At 36.2% G+C, this 20,149-nt stretch overlaps 1 protein-coding gene across 1 annotated transcript in view; it reads right to left on the bottom strand.

Moving 5' to 3' along the window:
* The window catches only part of DIAPH2 (diaphanous related formin 2), a 980,877-nt gene that overhangs the window by 885,231 nt on the left and 75,497 nt on the right, over positions 1-20,149 (bottom strand). Inside the window, exon 4 of the mRNA XM_068961943.1 lies at positions 8,011-8,115. Coding sequence (XP_068818044.1) covers positions 8,011-8,115 — 105 coding nt within the window. The remainder of the gene's footprint in view (positions 1-8,010; positions 8,116-20,149) is intronic.

Below are 20,149 nucleotides of genomic sequence, written 5' to 3'. Positions count from 1 at the left end.
CACTGAGCTGTAACACTGATTTGTCCAAGAGCTATAACATGGTCTGTTCGTGACCTGAGAGCTATAACACGGTCTGTCCAAGACCCGAGAACTGTGACACACCAGGGCTGTAATGTCCGTCACTCCAAACCTTTGTTGTGACGAGACAGAACCAAGGAGCATACACTCGCCTGACAAAGACAAAAAGAGGACTTCAATTACGCATATAAGAATTGAAGATTTTAAAATTAAAAAAAATAAATAAATAAAAATCTTAAAAAAAAAAATAAAAGCAAAACAAATGTAAATATATTCACTATTCTAGATACCTGGTGATGTTAAAGAGAATGTTTTCTGGGGCAGGGGGCAGGGAAGGGTGGATAAATTGGGAGACTGTGACTGACATACATACACTACGATGGGAGTGTGCATGCTCAGTCGTGTCTGACTCTTTGCGACCCCATGGACTGCAGCCCACCAGACTCCTCTGTCCATGGGATTCTCCAGGCAAGAATACTGGAGTGGGTTACCGTGCCTTCCTTCAGGGGATCTTCACAACTCAGGGATCGAACCCACATCTCCTGCATCTCCTGCATTGGCAGGTAGATTCTTTATCACTGTGCCACCTCAGGAAGCCCATATACACACTAGTATATATAAAATAGATAGCTTAGAACCTGCTGCATAGCACCGGAAACTCTTCTCAATACTCCGTAATGGTCTGTATGAGAAAAGAATCTGAAAAACAGTGCCTATATGTATATGAATAACTGATTTACTTTTCTGTACATCTGAAACTAACACAACACTGTAAATCCACTAAACTCCAATAGAAATTTTAAAAAAAGATACTGTTTCCTGGCCTGTTTTCTAAATACAGACTGCTTAATCATGAAGGCAAGGTAATTACAAATAGGTCTGAATTAAAATACAGCCACTTTTGGTGTGCTGATGTAATAGTGTATCATGTAATCGTGGTACTGCAATGCAGTGTCTCGTGTATATAAGCTTTAGATCAGCAGTCCCCAACCTTTTTGGCACCAGGGACCAGTTTCATGGAAGACTATTTTTCCACAGACTGGGATAGGTGAGGATGAGTTCAGGAATATTCAACCACATTGCATTTATTGTGTACTTTATTGCTAATCTAATACCATCGCTGATCTGACTGGAAGTACTGGTCTGCAGCCTGGAGATTGTGGACCCCTGCTTAGATAAGAGCAACTGAAAGAACCTTAAAAGATAATGCAAGCCAGTCACTTCAATTCAACTACTTAATAACTGAACCTCAGAGAAATTATATGACTTGCCCAAAGTCACAAAGCTGATGAGTAGCACCCAGCAAAGATAAGCACCCAGGCCTCCTGACTGAACATCAAAGGTTGCTTTCATTACACCATGTGCTCAGAGATACTAAAGTCAAAGTAAGATGCTTCAGTAAGAATTCCTGTTAGCATAAATGAAACTTTTAGGAGTCTCTCCTTGCTATCCTGAAAAGCTGAGGTAAAACACACCTCAGAATCGTAAAGACTGACACAGGCACAGTTCCAAAAAAATTTTTTTAAAGAAGTAAAACTTTCTAAGACAAAATATACAATCATATTCCAGTTCTAAAGTATTTCCCAGAACCACAGGAAAAATACTTACATAGTTAAATTCTAATCATGTGATCTTAACATTGATCTTACTACTTTGGTAATATATACACCAAAAGAAGAACCAAACACATAACATACTAGGAGCAAAAATCACTCAATCTCCAAAAGCACGAATTCACATCTAAGGGTAAAACGCATCTTTGGTACTCACCGTAACTTTACTTCCAACTATCTGCATGCAGAGGTCAACGGAGAGTAGTTATGGTGTAAAAAAAAAAAAAAAAAAAAAACAAACAGCAACAGTATTAATAATCAGAAGCTTTTCATAGAAGTGTTTAGAAAATTAGTAAATAGCACCTCTATGTGTACTTTTAATATTTTAGATCTAGAGGTTAAATACATCAGTATTGATTTCTACCATATTCCAAAAATGTATAAAGTCGGCAGAATAAAGATTCCCAAATAAAATTATTACCATTTGAGGATTTTTTTTTTAAGTTTTCTGTAATGGACTTCTCAACTAGTTGTAGTATAAATATCAAATAATGCAAGATTAAGTGCAATCAGGCATCAGATGTTTTATCAGCCCACAACCTCTCAAAAAATTATCATGAGATAATTGAATTTTATTCTAATTTTTTTTTCTTTCCTTGTTTTAACAGGTATACTATTAAGCTTGAAGTTAGGTATTTTAGAATATAAATTTTGTACTTAAAGTCATGTGTTTAAGTTAATAAATAAACTTTAGGTTGAAAGCTTGAAATTTTATATCGTTATGAATTTAAGGTTTAAAATATTGTTTTATATTATACTTGAAAATTAAAAAGAAGATAGATTGCTTATGATTCTAGTTTTCTAGGTCATCCTAGCATTTCTATTATAACAACACAGTCTTCTATATAATGTGAAGACAAGGAAGCAGTTTGTATTTAAATATACTTATTCAGAAGGAGGAAATAGTTCAAAAATTACAGCCTCAATTGAGTTTTTCTTATGGTGAAGAGATAAGAGAATTCCTAAGAATTTGTGCTTAAGAAGGCAAGAACTAAAATCATAGTCCTAAAGTATAATTTTATGCCAGAATCCAAATAAAAATCATTGTTATCAGATTCCTACACTTGAATATCAAGTAATGTTCAAAAAAAGAGTTCATCCATAATCTAAAACTATTAATCTGATAGCACATATTATCAAGACATGTTCTAATTATTAGCTAGTACTTTAAAGATAAAAACCAAATATAACTGAAATCCCAATAAGAATCCCAAGTTTAACAGGATACTACAAGATATAAAAAGAAATGACAGTTTCCTAATTAATTATTTCAGAGGACTCCATGAATCTCCAAATAGAAAAGCAGCTTTCTGAAATATTCATTTGACAGACTATCTACAGACGGCGACTATTTAGTTGAATAAAAGCCTCTGTGGTGCCGTTAACAGTCTTCTGAAATGAAAGATACACTACTGACCTAAATTATTTCCTCCCACCAAAAAGAGGTCTTATTTGTCCCATGTTTATTTAGCACAGGCATGAAATTAAAAAAAAAAAAAAAGAATTGCAAGCCTGTCTTAACAATTTAAGCAGGTCTATAGTATTCTGATTGCAAAATGACTGCGTTTAGTTAAAGCATATACAGCAAACAGCTTAGATGAGCCAAGAAAAGCTAAAAGAAACTGGTCTGGTCATGTTTGGGTTCAGCTGTTTCACCGTATCTAGGTGATGTCTGGCAAAGACTTGAGAAAGAAAGTACCTGAGAGTGGCAAAGGCAAAACCATTCATACATGTGTGTGTGTGCTAAGTCACTTCAGTCGTGTCTGACTCTGTGTGACCCTGTGGACTGTAGCCTGCCAGGCTCCTCTGTCCATGGGATTCTCCAGGCTAGAATACTGGAGTGGGTTGCCATGCCTTTCTCTAGGAGACCTTCCTGACCCAGGGATCAAACCCATGTCTCTTGTGTCTCCTGCATTGGCAGGCAGGTTCTTTACCACTAGTGCCACCTGGGAAGCCAATGCATGTATACACACATACAATAAGATATACTCCAAGTCTTAACTGCCTATGATGTATGTGTGTGTGCTTAGTCACTCAGCTGTGTCTGCCTCTTTGCAACCCCATGGACTGTACCCTGCCAGGCTTCTTCGTCTATGGGATTCTCTAGGCAAGAATACTGGAGCGGTTGCCATTCCTTCCTCCAGGGGATCTTCCCAACCTAGGGATAGAACTCAGGTCTCCCACATTGCAGATAGATTCTTTACCATCTGAGCTGCCAGGGAAGCCTGCTTATGATATGGGCTAATCTGAAAGTATTAAGTGATGTATTTGGTATCACTATTTTAAATTATTTGCTACTGAGAGATTTTTTAATCAATGCTACCTTTCAATGTATCTTCAAAAACTGTAACTTTACATATTTTTAAATCTCAACCTCAAAGACTGTGATTTAAGTTAGAAATAAATTAGTTTCTTAATATTCTCATATGGACACTGACATCTGGCAAACTAATGTTCGGATTTCAGTGACTAATTTTTTCCCCATAAACGTCTATGCATGTGTGCGCAGTGGCTCAATCATGTCCAACTTTTCAACCCCATGGACTGTAGCCCACCAGGCTCCTCCATCCATGGGATTCTCAAGACAAGAATATTGTAGTGATTTCCTTCTTCAGGGGATTTTCCTAACCCAGGGATCGAACCTGCATCTCCTGCTTGGCAGGCAGATTGTTTACTATCTGAACCACAAGGGAATACCCACATAAACATCTATAATACTGTTAAAATATAACATGCAAGATTCCCTCTAAATCACTGATGTCTTCTGCCTCTCAGGATTATGAACAGGTATGACAATGTTGCAATTTTTTTTTACCTTGTGGTTTTCATTTTATTTGAAATCCACTGACACTGTGTGCAATATACCATGACAGCTGCCGACAATGTGGAGGGCATGTTGGGATGCAAGCATGAATGTGTCACATTGCTGCCTTGAGAAATGTAGGTTTTGGGGATGGGAGTCGGACAAGGAGGAAGCCCATGGGAACCACACAGGGAAAAGGCAGAGACGCTGAGAGTGCATCTGCTCAGCGACTGGGGGCAGAGAAGCACAAAGCTTTGAAGGGGCGTTGGTTTGGGGTGATGCCAGGGTGAAGGTGAAGAGAACAAGAAAAGGCTGGGTGACATGAAGCCACTAATGTTCGGTAGTGAGTTGGGCAGTAGTGAAGAGGGCAGGGAGGCCGGCAGATGTCACACTAAACAACCCAGTGAGTGCACGTTGCAATATTAACAAAGCTTGGTTTTCTACTTCTGAAAACTTATGTTGTGCTGTGAAAACAAAGACTCTTCCAGATTATCTGTGGCCAAATTATCTACATGTACCCAGGCCTCCCTGGTGGCTTAGATGGTAAAGAATCTGCCTGCAATGCAGGAGACCCAGGTTTGATCTGTGGGTTGGGAAGATCTCCTGGAGAAAGAAATGTCAAACCACTCCAGTATTTTTGGCGTGGGAAATACTGGGGATAGAGGAGCCTGCAGGGCTACAGTCCACGGAGCTGCAAAGAGTCAGAAATGACGTAGCAACTAAACAAGATCAAGACCATAACCGCACTTGTTACAGAGAGCAAGAGTCCAGTGCCAGCAGAGAAGAGACTCTTTTCCACTCCCTTACTAAGTCCATTCATCACTGACAGAGTTACTCAAGGTACTTTTTCCTTTGCATTCACACAACATTTTCTATTATGGAATTTGAAGAGGAAAAAACTAAGCAATAGTTTTCATTATCTTTTAATTTCCTTTATATTCTCTTATCCCAGGCTAATTTTGGCATGATCAGTTACACAACAAAAGACTCCCCTTTGCTTTAGAAACAGGTTTTGTGTCTAAACCCATTAGTTTCCTCTTGCATTACTGTCCTTCCCACAAACCCAGGAGAATGACGGATATTGCTTATTGAGTACATATTTTGTTTTTCAATTCCATGTAAAATGACGAAAGCAGGTGTTAAAGGGGGAAATGTACGATTTATGTTTAAATTTAACTATAATTTTCACATTTTACATATGACTTATGATAAAACATTTTTCTACCAGGTACTCTAGTCCTCAAATTTGCTTTTACTTCAAAATAAAAGTTCTGACTATTTGCAAAACATTTTCATAAAGCAGTGGTTACAATCATATCTACTTTAAATGTGGAAGCATTTTTAATCAGTGTGTCAATATAACAAAAAAAAGCATAAAAGAATATGACATGCAAAGTATCCTTAAAGCCTAATAAAAGCCAGCAGGATGGAAACCTTAGTTACACATAGATAAATGGTCATAGGTGACATTATAATTCATGCAAAAGATGAGAGGATGGTTTGTCACTAAATGGCATCCCTCTCACCTTCAAAAGGAAATAACATATGTAATTTTCTTTGTTTTCACCACAGAACACAGTACTAATAATTGTCTCTCCAAAGTGAGAAAGCTTTAAAACATGCTTATCAATAGGCTTTCTTTCATCATATTTAGTCCATGAAAAATACAAGCAAATAAAACATATAAGCTTAGAGCACTAATGAAAGTTCTACACGCATGTCAAGTGACCCTATGTGCGCTAAAGGAAGCAAATAAGGATCATATACGAAATAGTTATTTGTATCGATTTTGAGACTAATGCCTTTAGTATAGAGTTTTCATGTCTTTTGAGAAATTTTCAATTTCCATTTTTCAAATAAATCAATTCAAGACAGTTCAGCCAACGTTTACCCCAAGTTTAGCATTTTAATCTGAAAACTGAGTATATAAATCAGTGTGCTTTTTTTCAGTCAGTTAAAGAGGACGCAATACGAAGATAAATGAAAACAAGTTCTACATAGAGACTGAGTCAAAATCAAAAGGTTAAGAAGTAAGAGCTTCATACAATTTTCATTATATTCAGTTCCGCTTACACAAACAAAAACAAGAAATGAGCCAGAGACAATAACAAAATCTTGCCATTAAAATCAGCACCTAATTATTTATATATAATTATCTGTACTTTGCACTCAGATATAACTATATAGATTTACTAGTGTATTTGCCTTTATGTATTTGAAAAATAACACTGAATGTACACCCTGCATTTCCTAAAGCATTTTACTGGGAACAGTAACTTGAAGGCAAAAATGAGAAGAGGTTCATCAGAATTTCAAAGTAAAACCCTATGCCTCACCTAATTCTATTGAAAATGAGGCTCAAGGTAAATTTCACTTATCACTTGAAACACATTTCTGCCCTTGGACACCAGAAGCAAATTAAAAAACATGCTGTTGTTCTGCCATGGCAGAGCTACAATGCGTTATGTTCAAATAGTTCAGCATTCAGATTTAGCTTACTTAAAGTACAATATGGAATCAATACAATTGTAGAACTCAGACAAAATGCATCGGTAATTGCCACTGCAATTACTGTACTGAAACAGCATTAATAGGATAGCCAAATAATTTTAGAATATATTTTGCCAAAGAAGAACTATTTTATTCACTGGTCAACTTTTTAAATTTAAAATATGTATGCCTTAAATGTAAATGTATGTGTGTAATATACATGTCACACAAACATAAAATCACTGTGTGTTTGTGTGTACATATATAACATAAACATATGTATGTTATATATGTACACATTCGTAGTGATTTTATGAACTCTGTGAAAAGCTTCTTCTTTACAGAAATGTAAAAGATACAGTCCACTATTTCAAAAAATATTTTTTGTTACAAAAATAAATCAAATTTCCAGACTCTTTTTGGAAGCACTTTAGGAAATAAACAAAGCAATATATTCCACTAAAACACGAAGTTTTTCCTGCTGCAGACAAGCCTTTTCAATGAATCTAATTTTAATTCTTTTGAGACTCAAATAGATTTCATTAAAGTTCCTATTAAACACCTTCCTTTATGTTAAATTAAGCTGTAGAAGAACAATTACGAGGTCATTTACATAGGTATCATCACAAAAAAAAAAAAAAAACTGCTTATTTAAAAAATTGCTATAAATTTCAAGTAAGCAAATACCAGACATATAACTTTAATGTAAACTTAGTTAAATCTTGTGACTTGGCTATGTTTGTCCTTCCTCAAAATGTGAAGTGTTCCTATAACAAATTGTATATTAAGTGGAATAAATACGAATTGCTATTTGTTAGTAAGTGCACAAAACCTCAGCTCCAAAATTTAACCGGATTAACTCAGAGCCAACTATTCTTAGTCTGTTTTGTTTATAAGAATGGAAATCTCTCTCTAAGAACAGTTTTGAAATATATATATATAATGTATTAAAGTACCTATATACACTTCTTTTATGAAGTCTATGTAAGTACACTGAGGCAAGAACTTGGAGATCTGAAGTTTGTTTCTTTTAAGCAGATAATGCTAAGCTCATTATATGGATGCTGGAAGAGTCTCACTACTTACAGATTTGGCAGTAGCAGAAATATACTGGACGACCATCTCACGCTTGGTGGTAAAATCTTTGTTTCGTAAAGGAGCTTTTCGCTCTTCATTAAGGTTCATGTCCTCCTGTTAAAAATATTGATTGTATTAGCAAATTTCTGCTTATGAGTTTCAAAGGTGATTAACAAATATTAAGCAACAAAGTTCTACTGTATATCAAAAGGAATTATATTCAATATCCTATAATAACCTATAATATAAAAGGATATGACAAAGAATACATATGTATGCCTAAATCTCTGTGCTGTACAGTACAAAACACAACATTGTAAATCAACTATACTTCAACAAAATAAACTTTAAAAAAGAAAAATTAACGTTCTCTGTATTAAAATAGTAAGTCATGCTCTATCAACAACCATCATTTTTCGGCTCTTTCATTATTATTTTTCACTCTATATACCCTAATGTCATATAAATTTTACCATATATTTATGGTTCATATTGCTACCTACTCAATGAGTAGAAATCAGAAAAAAATTTTAACTATTGCACAGAATAAACTGGCAGTTTATAGCATAGATATACATCATACAACTTTAGCAAAGTTATTTTTTTATCCAGATAGCAAAAATAAACAAATAAACACTTTACTACTTGGCATATGTTCCCTTAGGATAATTATTATCTAGAAGAGCAAATATAATTTGTAAATTATAGGAAATATATATCTACAATATGTTACTGAAGAAATATTCATGTGAAGCTGCTGAATTGGGGGAAAACATCAGAAGCATAGTTACCTGCATTGGGATAAAAAAGACCACTAACTGGAAAGAAAAATATTCAGTTACAACATATCGTTTTGAGGTTCAATAAGCTTTGATTTGGTTGGAAATGTTCCTTTATGTTGTGATACACAGACATATAACATTTTCACTAGATAAATCATTTTTTCTTCATTTTGAAACTCATGTTAACCCCTGAAACATATTCAGACACACTTGAAGGGTCATAACACCAAATTGGAAAGGACTACACCTCCAAAATCAACATCAAGTGAAAAGACAACATACAGGATGTGTGAAAATGTTTACAAGTCATACATCTGATATGGGGCTTGTAGCCAAAGTATAAAAAGAAGCCTTACAAATCAACAATAGACAAATAACCCAACTACAAGTGGACAAAGGATTTGAACAGACATTTCTCTAAAGAAGCCATACAAATGGCCAATAAGCACATGAGTTTCAACATCACTATTCACCAAGGAAATGCAAATCAAAACCACAGTGAGACACCGCTTCACTCCCACAGTAATAAAGGCTATGACAGAAAAGATAATAGCAATTGTTGGTGAGGATGTGGAGAAACTGGAGCCCTTACACACTGATGGTAGGAATATGAGATGAGATAGTCACTTTGGAAAATAGTGTAGTAGTTCCTCCAAAAGTTATACGTAGAGTTACCACATGACTCAGCTTATACCCAAGACAAATGAAAACACATGTCCACACAAAAACTTGTACTTGAATGTTCATAGCAGAAACATTAGAGTGGAAACAATTCAAATGTCCATCAAATTCTGAATGGATAAAAAAGTGTCATATGTCCATAATATGGACTATTATTCAGCCACAAAGACGAATGAAGTACTGATACATTCTATACTCCATGGATGAAAATTGAAATCACATTATGCTAAATGAAAGAAGTAGATCACAAAAGGCCATACATGACATGATTCCATTTATATTAAATATCCAGAACAGGCAAACCTATAGAGATTTGTGAATTAGTGGCTGTCAGGGGCAGGGCAAGAGGGGATGGGAGAACTGGGGTGTGACTGCCAACAGGTATGGTGTTTCATTTGTGGGTGATAAAAATGTTCTAAGAGTGAATGTTGTGATGGTTGCACGACTCTTTGAATACATGAAGAAAAAAAAAACACTGAACTGTATACTTTAAGAGGATGAATTTGATGGCTTCTGAATGGTATCTTGATTTTTTAAAACAAGAAAAAGAAATCAGTATTCTTATCCCTTTACTTGCTTAGTAATTCTAAACATTACTAGTTTTTAATCAACTAAACGAATGGACAAAGAAAAATACTATAATAATTTTAAAAAATCATGTATGAGAACGTGGGGGAAAAAACAAAGGATCCATAAAAAGTAATCAGACTGCATCTATGTGTTGAATAGTAACTTCAATGACTCCTACAATGATTAATTCATAATCAATATCTATAAATTTCATGTATATATACCTGACCCCCCTTCCCAATTATCTCTATCACTGTCTCTACCTCTACTTTTCCTATCTTATTTCATTTCTCATTTGTATATCTTACTTGTTAATGATTTACTTGAAGCCAGGCTCTCTTTCTCTCTCAAAGGCCAGATCTAGCATTGCTGAATTAAAGTGAGAATACACAGAAATGAGGCTGGATAGCACTTTATAATGTCCACAGATATTCATCTATGTTCTGTGTCAACTTCAACTAACAGGGAACTCACTACCTCCACACGCAGTCCTTCCCATTATAGGGTAGTTTAACTTTTGCCAAGTTTTACCTTGGAGGACTGGATCTGAAATATGCACAACAAAATATTAACATCATGTTAAGGTGGCAAGATCATATCATTATTTTTTCTTCTCTACTTTCTAAATTTTGACTCACTTATTTACCGAACTCACCATGCACCACCTGAGGAGAAGGTAATGGCTATCCACACAGGTATTCTTGCCTGGAGAGTTCCATGGACAGAGGAGCCTAGTGCGCTTACGGTCCACGGGGTTGCAGAGTCGGACATGACTGAGCGACTAACACTTTCACTTTACCACGCACCACAGAAAATGCTAGGTGGGGAGTGAAAATTTGAAAGAGTGCTTAAGCCCATGAATTAAATGAGTTATTATTTGTGAAGTTCTTAAAACAATGCCTGATATTTAGTAAATGCTAATTTGTCTGTTAAATTAATAAAAATAAACAATTCATAGTATAGTAGGGATGGAGAAGGAAATGGTGACCCACTCCGGTCTTCTTGCCTGGAAAATTTCCATGGACAGAGGAGCCTGGCAGCTACAGTCCATGGGGTCGCCCAGAGTCGGCCAGGATTGGCTGCATGAGTCCATGTAGTAGGGAAGAGTGATACGTAAACATATCAGTGTAACCGAGGCATGTACAGGATGTCTTAGAACACAGAGGACAGATGGGAAAGACAAAAGAGAAGTCTTCATCAGATTTGGGTCTCGATTGAGGAGAAAAACCTGAGTGAAGGCCAAGAAATTAGCTACTAGACCAAAGAAGGCTTCTGTCATGGTTGGCTGCCCAATAGCACTTGAACACACCCACTATAATTTTAAACACCCACCCGGTATCAGCCCCACCAATGAAGACTCCAAGAAAGCCACATTTATCAGTCTCTGAGCGACTTCACTTTCCCTTTTCACTTCCATGCATTGCAGAAGGAAACGGCAACCACTCCAGTGTTCTTGCCTGGAGAATCCCAGGGACGGGGGAGCCTGGTGGGCTGCCGTCTATGGGGTCGCACAGAGTCGGACACGACTGAAGCAACTTAGCAGCAGCAGCAGCTATCCCTTATGACAATACAGTAAGATGACTTAGTGGTCATCCATGAAATGGATGCATATGGGGTATAGATTCACCCATGTTTTGCTAGCATGGGTGGCAACAGAGGTGACGTGGATATGGAATTGATGGCAGCGGACACATATTTTTCATCACAACAACTTGACAAACTGGTTCTGGCAACAGTAGCAAACAAAGTTACAACAGCTCCTTCATCAGATCATGTTTTGGCTGTGTGGTTCGGGAAGTTATTCGTATACTTAGATTACCTGGAGCCTGTTTTGCAACCCTTCTGGTTCACATCTCTTTATGTGTGTTTGTGTGTGTGTATAAATATTCTATCTAAATTAATCAGAATAAATTATCTTATGTTTAATAATCTGAGCTATTGAAGTAACTCAAGTAATAACGAAGTGAAGTCGCTCAGTCATGTCCAACTCTTTGCAACCCCATGGACTGTAATCCGCCAGGCTCCGCAGTCCATGGAATTTTCCAGGCAAGAGTACTTGAGTGGGTTGCCATTTCCTTCTCCACAAGTAATAATAATAAGACTCCAAACTAAGATGGATGGTAGATTGGACAGAAGGAAGAAACAAAAGGAACCTGTAAATATTACATGAAGACAATACTCTCTCCTTGAGGCTAAAGTATACCTACCAGTTTCAATTTATCTTCATGTAGCATGGTTACGCATCTCCCTCAAATACCCTGTGGTTTGATAAATCCAAAGAAGGAAAGGATTTCCACGTCCTTCACCTTGAAATACTATACTTCTCAATTCAGCCTCTGATTTTATGACTTTATTGGCAAGTACATCATTCTGCTAAATCATATTTTGTTTGTTTCCATCGAAACCTCTAAATACTGCTCATATATGCTAGACTATGTCTCTACCATCTCATAACATTCTGGTTAAATTATAGTCTCCTGCAAATAGCATGAATCTGTATCCCCAAGTAGTATCAACTCTGAAACACTGACAAGATTGAGTGTCTGTACTTGTACACTCCACAGTCAGGCCTTAGAGTGTGGTAATGCCACCGCTGGCAATCTCTACAGAGACAGTCTGCTCGCCTTCCAGTGACATTTTTCTTTTTATTGAAGGATAATTGCTTTACAGAATTTTGTTCTTTTCTGTCAAACCTCAACATGAATCAGCCATAGGTATACATTCTGTGTTACCATATACCTCCAATTCAATTTTTAATGACACAGGGCAAAGATCATGCTATCAAGAGTAGAATCATGGAGGCAGGCAGGATAATAATGAGAATACGGAGAATACAGACCTCAGAGGAATGTCAAGATTACGTGCGATCATGCACCCAAGCCTGGTGCATATTAGCTAGCCATCAAAGAATGTTTGTGTTATTATCCATGTGCATGTTGTTATTACTTCCCTAGTCTCATTTCTTTCATTACCACTGTTCATCTTACCCCTTGTGTTTGAATAACACAAGGTTACTCATCGTTTTTCTACACACGCTATGCTCTTACAAATTTCCATTACTTTGTTCATGATGCTGTTCTCTCTGCCTAGAATGCTGTCGACTTCACCACCCTCTCCCTCTGTTAACTCCCATGTCCTCCCACCCTACCCAAAACCATGTCAGGCTAACTCATATACCTCTGCTAATTCTTCAGATTTCCCTCAAAGCACCTCGTTTAGAAGTGACCATCTTCACGCTATTCTTCCATACTAATTTCCTATACTATAGCACTTAAAATGACACTCTATAATAAATCCATCTACCTTAAACTATAAACTGAGGGCCAAAACTAGGTTCTTTTTTTAATCTTTGTATTGCCAAGCAAAGAGTATGCAATCCTGGAATGCACCAAGCATTTAATAAATATCTTCTGAACCAATGTAATATTTAGGAATTTTTCTCTAAATACTTTAACTTGCTTTACGGCCACAAACATTTTTATACCTATAAAGCTGCTGCATAGGTTGATTGGGAATAGGTACCATTCACACGAACAGAGGAAACCATAATGACTTATCTTATTCTTACACAAAGCAGCAGCATACTACTAATTAGGCAGCTAATACTTCCAAATCATTAACTCCAGCTTTATAATAGAATCATAAAACTAAATAGAGCAATATTCATAATTCAATACTAATTCTGAACAATGTAACTGAATATGAAACTATACTAAACACACTGAGTTTTTTTTAATTTTTATTGAAATATAGTTGATTTACAATGTTGTATTAGTTGCAGGTATACAGTAACGTGATTAGTTTTATAAATATATATGTATATATATACACACACACACTTTTCAGATTCTCTTCCATTATACTTTATTACAAGACATTGAGTATATTTTCCTGTACTATACAGTAGGTCTTTGTTGGTTATCTATATTATATACAGTAATGTTAAACAGACTGAGTTCTTATAGTACACAGAACACAAAAGCAAGCTTTTACTGTATTGAAAATTTAGTTGAATACTTCCACAACACGAGAATAACTGTAGTATTTTGCAATTAAAAAAAAAGATTAAGTAACTGACCACTTATAATATTTGTACTGTATTAGCATCAAGCCATATTTATAAACACTAAATCAATTATTCTCCTACCAGTTAAGCTATGATGCAATTTTCCCATTACAGACAACCCCCTTCATTCCTTCAGCAAACACACATTGTATTCTTACAGCTATTACTGTATAAGAATAGAGTCAAACAACAAGGTTAAAAGTTGAACCAGCTGCCTATTCATTCATTTGTACTCCCATTCATTCTCATTCTCTCCTTCTCCCTCTCACCTCCCATAAATCTTTAAATAGGTGACAATATACTTTTTTTAACTTTCTCATCTTCTAGCATCATCTTCTATTTTCATAAACTTCCACTGTTTCTCTCACTTGCTTTATGAGAGGCAAATGTCAATCATATATGTTTTTACATCTCTTCCCTCCCTATAAGAATACATGCTCCTTCTTTCTATAAAGTTGCTATAAATATCTATGTACTTTGTATAAAGTAACTGTTTCTGTTTCTGCAACATGTATTGATCCCAGTTTAAGACTGGATTTTCCACTTGTTGTTTTTAAATCTGAACTTGACTTCACCATCAAATTCTTGCCCTCTTCTTTCTGCTTCTCAATAGTAAGTATTCAAAAAAAATTTTTTTTAATTTATTTGGCTATGTATGCCAGGTTTTAGCTGTAGGACACATGATCTTTGTTGCTGTGTGTGGGTTCTTAGTTGTGGCATGCAGGATCTAGTTCTCTGACCAGGAATCAAACCCAGGTCCTTTGCACTGGGAGTGCAGAGTCTTAACAACTGGACCACCAGGGAAGTCACTCAAGTCTTCTTTAATTTCTATTTTAAGGGGATCTGTACCCCTGAAGAGAATAAGCCAATGATACCCTATTACCAAAAAATACCCTAGCATGAACAGCAATTATAGATATCTTTGATTATTTTAAGATTATAAATTAATGGATTTTTACATTTATTTCTTTATTTTTTATTCATTTATCCATCCGCTTATTTGGTAATGTTTGTTGTTAGAATAAGATATTAAGGTTTTTTTAATTTTTTAAAATTTCTTTTTGAATCAAAGGATAATTACAGAATTTCCTTGTTTTCTGTCAAACATCAACATGGAATTTATTTATTTTTAATTGGAGGATAATTGCTTTACACTATTGTATTGGTTTCTGTCATACATAAACATGAATCAGTCATAGGTATATATATGTTCCCTCACTCTTGAACCTCCCTACCACTTCCCACCTCATCCCACCCTTCTAGGATGCCACAGAGCACCACGTTGAGCTCCCTATGTTATACAGCAGCTTTATTTCTTTGTTCTTTTCTAAAGAAATGTTCATATAAAGATATGTTCTACATGTAACTCCTGTGAACTAACTTCACAGGCTAACTTCTGTGAACTAGAAAGGATAGAACATTTCTTTTTAAAATCCCAATAACAGCTTCAGGGATATTCCACATAAGTAGCTAATTAGCCAATTGTACCTGGTATTAATTAACCACATCATGTCTTCAAATGATACAGTTAAGTTTACTTTTATAGACTGTAGCTACATAACATATAGAAGTCTGTATGGAAAACAAAGTTAAAGGGAAAAAAAATTGTCATCAAATACATTATCTCTACAAATAGTATAGAGCCAAAAGCCAGGGGCTGGGCGGGGCGGGGGCGGGGGGTATGAAATTAAATGAATGTATGGATGTGAGAGTTGGACTGTGAAGAAAGCTGAGGGCCGAAGAATTGCTGCTTTTGAACTGTGGTGTTGAAGAAGACTCTTGAGAGTCCCTTGGACTGCAAGGAGGTCCAACCAGTCCATTCTGAAGGAGATCAGCCCTGGGATTTCTTTGGAAGGAATGATGCTAAAGCTGAAGCTCCAGTACTTTGGCCACCTCATGAGAAGTGTTGACTCATTGGAAAAGACTCTGATGCTGGGAGGGATTGGGGGCAGGAGGAGAAGGGGACAACAGAGGATGAAATGGCTGGATGGCATCACCGACTCGATGTACGTGAGTTTGAGTGAACTCCAGGAGATGGTGATGGACAGGGAGGCCTGGCGTGCTGTGATTCATGGGGTCGCAAAGAGTCAGACACAACTGAGCGACTGAACTGAACTGAACTGAGTACCGCACAAAAAGTCTTCAGCTATTTCTGGTTTCAGGTCTTATTGGAGGAAATCAACTATGAACATCTACATATACCTTTTCACCATCAAGAAGGTAAATTTAGAATGTCTATCCAGCAATTGGGAAACACAAATTCACTCTCCCATAATCCTTAATCCTGAGTTCAACATTCAACCAGTGGTTTCCAGAGTTCAAATATTTCAAAGGAGGCAAGAATATACAATGGAGTAAAGACAATCTCTTTAACAAGTGGTGCTGGGAAAACTGGTCAACCACTTGTAAAAGAATGAAACTAGATCACTTTCTAACACCGCACACAAAAATAAACTCAAAATGGATTAAAGATCTAAATGTAAGACCAGAAACTATAAAACTCCTAGAGGAAAATATAGGCAAAACACTCTCAGACATAAATCACAGCAGGATCCTCTATGATCCACCTCCCAGAATTCTGGAAATAAAAGCAAAAATAAACAAATGGGATCTAATTAAAATTAAAAGCTTCTGCACAACAAAGGAAAATATACGCAAGGTGAAAAGACAGCCTTCTGAATGGGAGAAAATAATAGCAAATGAAGCAACTGACAAACAACTAATCTCAAAAATATACAAGCAACTTATGCAGCTCAATTCCAGAAAAATAAACGACCCAATCAAAAAATGGGCCAAAGAACTAAATAGACATTTCTCCAAAGAAGACATACGGATGGCTAACAAACACATGAAAAGATGCTCAACATCACTCATTATCAGAGAAATGCAAATCAAAACCACAATGAGGTACCACTTCACACCAGTCAGAATGGCTGCGATCCAAAAATCTGCAAGCAATAAATGCTGGAGAGGGTGTGGAGAAAAGGGAACCCTCCTACACTGTTGGTGGGAATGCAAACTAGTACAGCCACTATGGAGAACAGTGTGGAGATTCCTTAAAAAATTGCAAATAGAACTACCTTATGACCCAGCAATCCCACTGCTGGGTATACACACCGAGGAAACCAGAATTGAAAGAGACACATGTACCCCAATGTTCATCGCAGCACTGTTTATAATAGCCAGGACATGGAAACAACCTAGATGTCCATCAGCAGATGAATGGATAAGAAAGCTTTGGTACATGTACACAATGGAGTATTACTCAGCCATTAAAAAGAATTCATTTGAATCAGTTCTGATGAGATGGATGAAACTGGAGCCGATTATACAGAGTGAAGTAAGCCAGAAAGAAAAACACCAATACAGTATACTAACACATATATATGGAATTTAGAAAGATGGCAATGACGACCGTGTATGCAAGACAGGAAAAAAGACACAGCTGTGTATAACGGACTTTTGGACTCAGAGAGAGAGGGAGAGGGCGGGATGATTTGGGAGAATGGCATTCTATAATGTATACTATCATGTAAGAATTGAATCGCCAGTCTATGTCTGACGCAGGATACAGCATGCTTGGGGCTGGTGCATGGGGATCACCCACAGAGATGTTATGGGGAGGGAGGTGGGAGGGGGTTTCATGTTTGGGAACACATGTAAGAATTAAAAATTTTAAAATTTAATTAAAAAAAAGGGAAAAAAAATAAGGACGCAATCATAGCAAAACAAACAAACAAAAAACAAATAAAAAGTTCAGAGATCAAAAAAAAAAAAACACAAATATTACTTAAAGCATCAACTGTGGCTTGTGAAATATTGACGTTTAACCGAAATACAAGAAAATAAACTTTAATATTTAACGTGAGAATAATACTGAATCCCTCACTGGAGCCACAGCTCCAAATGGTATAGGAGTTATGGGGGTGTTTTTCTTGCTGTCAGTGTACTGCAATGTATTTGCAGTTACAAGTATTTGGTTAAGTGAACTTACAGGCTCTTTGACCTAGTTTTACCTAAGTCAGTCCTCAAAACAACCACAAAATAGAAAAGTACCTTTAAAAGATTCCTGCAAAGACAACATATTGAGGATAATAGGATCGTACCAACAATGCAAGTACAGGGCAACAAGAAAATACGAGATTGTTGTATTTCCTACACGGAAGTCCGAGCCTTTCCTCAGTCATATCGTATGTTAAAAATAACAAAAATATAAGGCTAATAAGAAGCTGGTCCCACAAGATTAAAAGTTACTAATGTAACAATCTGAAATTATCAACTATCATTGATGACTCTCACTTTATGTGCACATCATACCTTAAAATATACCTAGTGATAGTGAGTGCTGTGTTGTGCTTAGTCGTTCCGTTGTGTCCAACTCTTTGTGAGCCCATGGTCTGTAGCCTGCCAGGTTCCTCTGTCCATGGGGATTCTTCAGGCAAGAATACTGAAGTGGGTTGCCATGCCCTAAAGCCACCTCAAACTTACAGACCATTTAAAATTCAAACATCTAGAGCGTGAAAGAAGCTTTTTCAATTTTCTCAGCAATAACTAGAATCATGTGATATGCAATCCAATACTTAGTGAAATTTTGTAAGCTTAATGATGCACATTTAGAAGCCTCTCGTTTGTTCTCTTTCTTTCATAGCAAAAGACAAAAGGTCCCATGACATTGGAGGAACACTTGGTATAAGAAGCTGAGATAATATATGCAAAACAACATGGTAGTAAACTAAAGCGTGTTGTCAGCCAATACTGTCAGAAGACATATAGAAATCACTGCTGAAAATATGCTAGAGCAAGCATTAGAAAAATTATTCAGTGTGGGAGGTTCATCATGCAGTTGAATGAAAATACAGCTGTTTTTCCTTTTAAACAACTCAGCTTATATTATTTACTAGATTGTTTCAATAATAAAGTATAAAAACTACATTTCTTTGAGTCACTAGTGAAACAATCTGAGAAAACATATTGCCAAAATAAATGATTTATTTAATAAAAGGATGTTTTATAAAAAAACTATAAGTGAGAAGCATTCCTGAGTAGGGAAGTTTGCCCCACATATAAAATCCAAACCACTGCAAGAAGTTAAAACCAAAATACATTAGAATTAGGTTTTTTTTAATTAATAAAAGCAAGATATTTAAAATACAGCAGAATATTTACAATATTTTAAAACGAGATAGAAAGTGAGAATGATAACATGTATCTTACAGAGAGATTTCTGGCTATCTCAAGACAAAGATTTTTAAAACTTCTGAACTTTCACATGATGGGCATTTTTTATTCACAAAAGGACAAGCAATCCTTTAACAGTTTAACAGCTCATGAGAAAGTAACTGCTTCAAATGAACCTCACTGAAAAAGCCACACACTGGCACACCCAACTGCCAGGTAGGTCTCCTTCATCTTTTCATGACTCACCTCTTCCTCATTCTTCCAGGCATCAGGCGCAACGTCTGCAGCAGATATGATTAGATAAACACGGGGACGAGGGTCTATACATCAAGCATATGGAAGGAAGAATGCAAAGGGCCCATGTCCCTGATGACATCTAGTGAAGCCCGTTTTCCAAAACCCATTTAGAACCCATCTATTTGCAAACATAAAAATGCAACACTTCAGATAAGTTTCAACAACTACTGACTATCATTAAGGGAGATGGAAATTTACTAGCCGTGGTTCAGCAGAAAACCTTAGCTTGATTCATGGATTGGAATGAGCAAAGTTAATACTATGATTTAATAAGTGTAACTAACAATGTTCTTGTTCCACTTAGACCTATGTATTGTCAGATTTATGTTTCAACTATAAGAGACATCAAATCAAGTATCAAAATAAAATGGACTTGGAACTAAACCTTCTAAGTAGTCTTTTTTTTAACAAGACATAAAAAATAACGACAGAATGACACTGCTCTCACTAAAATGTTATTAATCATCACAGCAAAGGCTTTTATACCATTAATAAACAAACTCATTTAAAATCACCTACAAATCTTGTTCTTCGCATTTTCTTATCCTTTCTATGTCCGTACTTTATACAAAGT

The sequence above is a fragment of the Capricornis sumatraensis genome, chromosome X, assembly GCF_032405125.1.
Source record: "Capricornis sumatraensis isolate serow.1 chromosome X, serow.2, whole genome shotgun sequence".
Lineage (NCBI taxonomy): Eukaryota > Metazoa > Chordata > Mammalia > Artiodactyla > Bovidae > Capricornis > Capricornis sumatraensis.
Note: the sequence above shows the minus strand (reverse complement) of the source record. Positions and strands in the feature narration are given on the sequence as shown.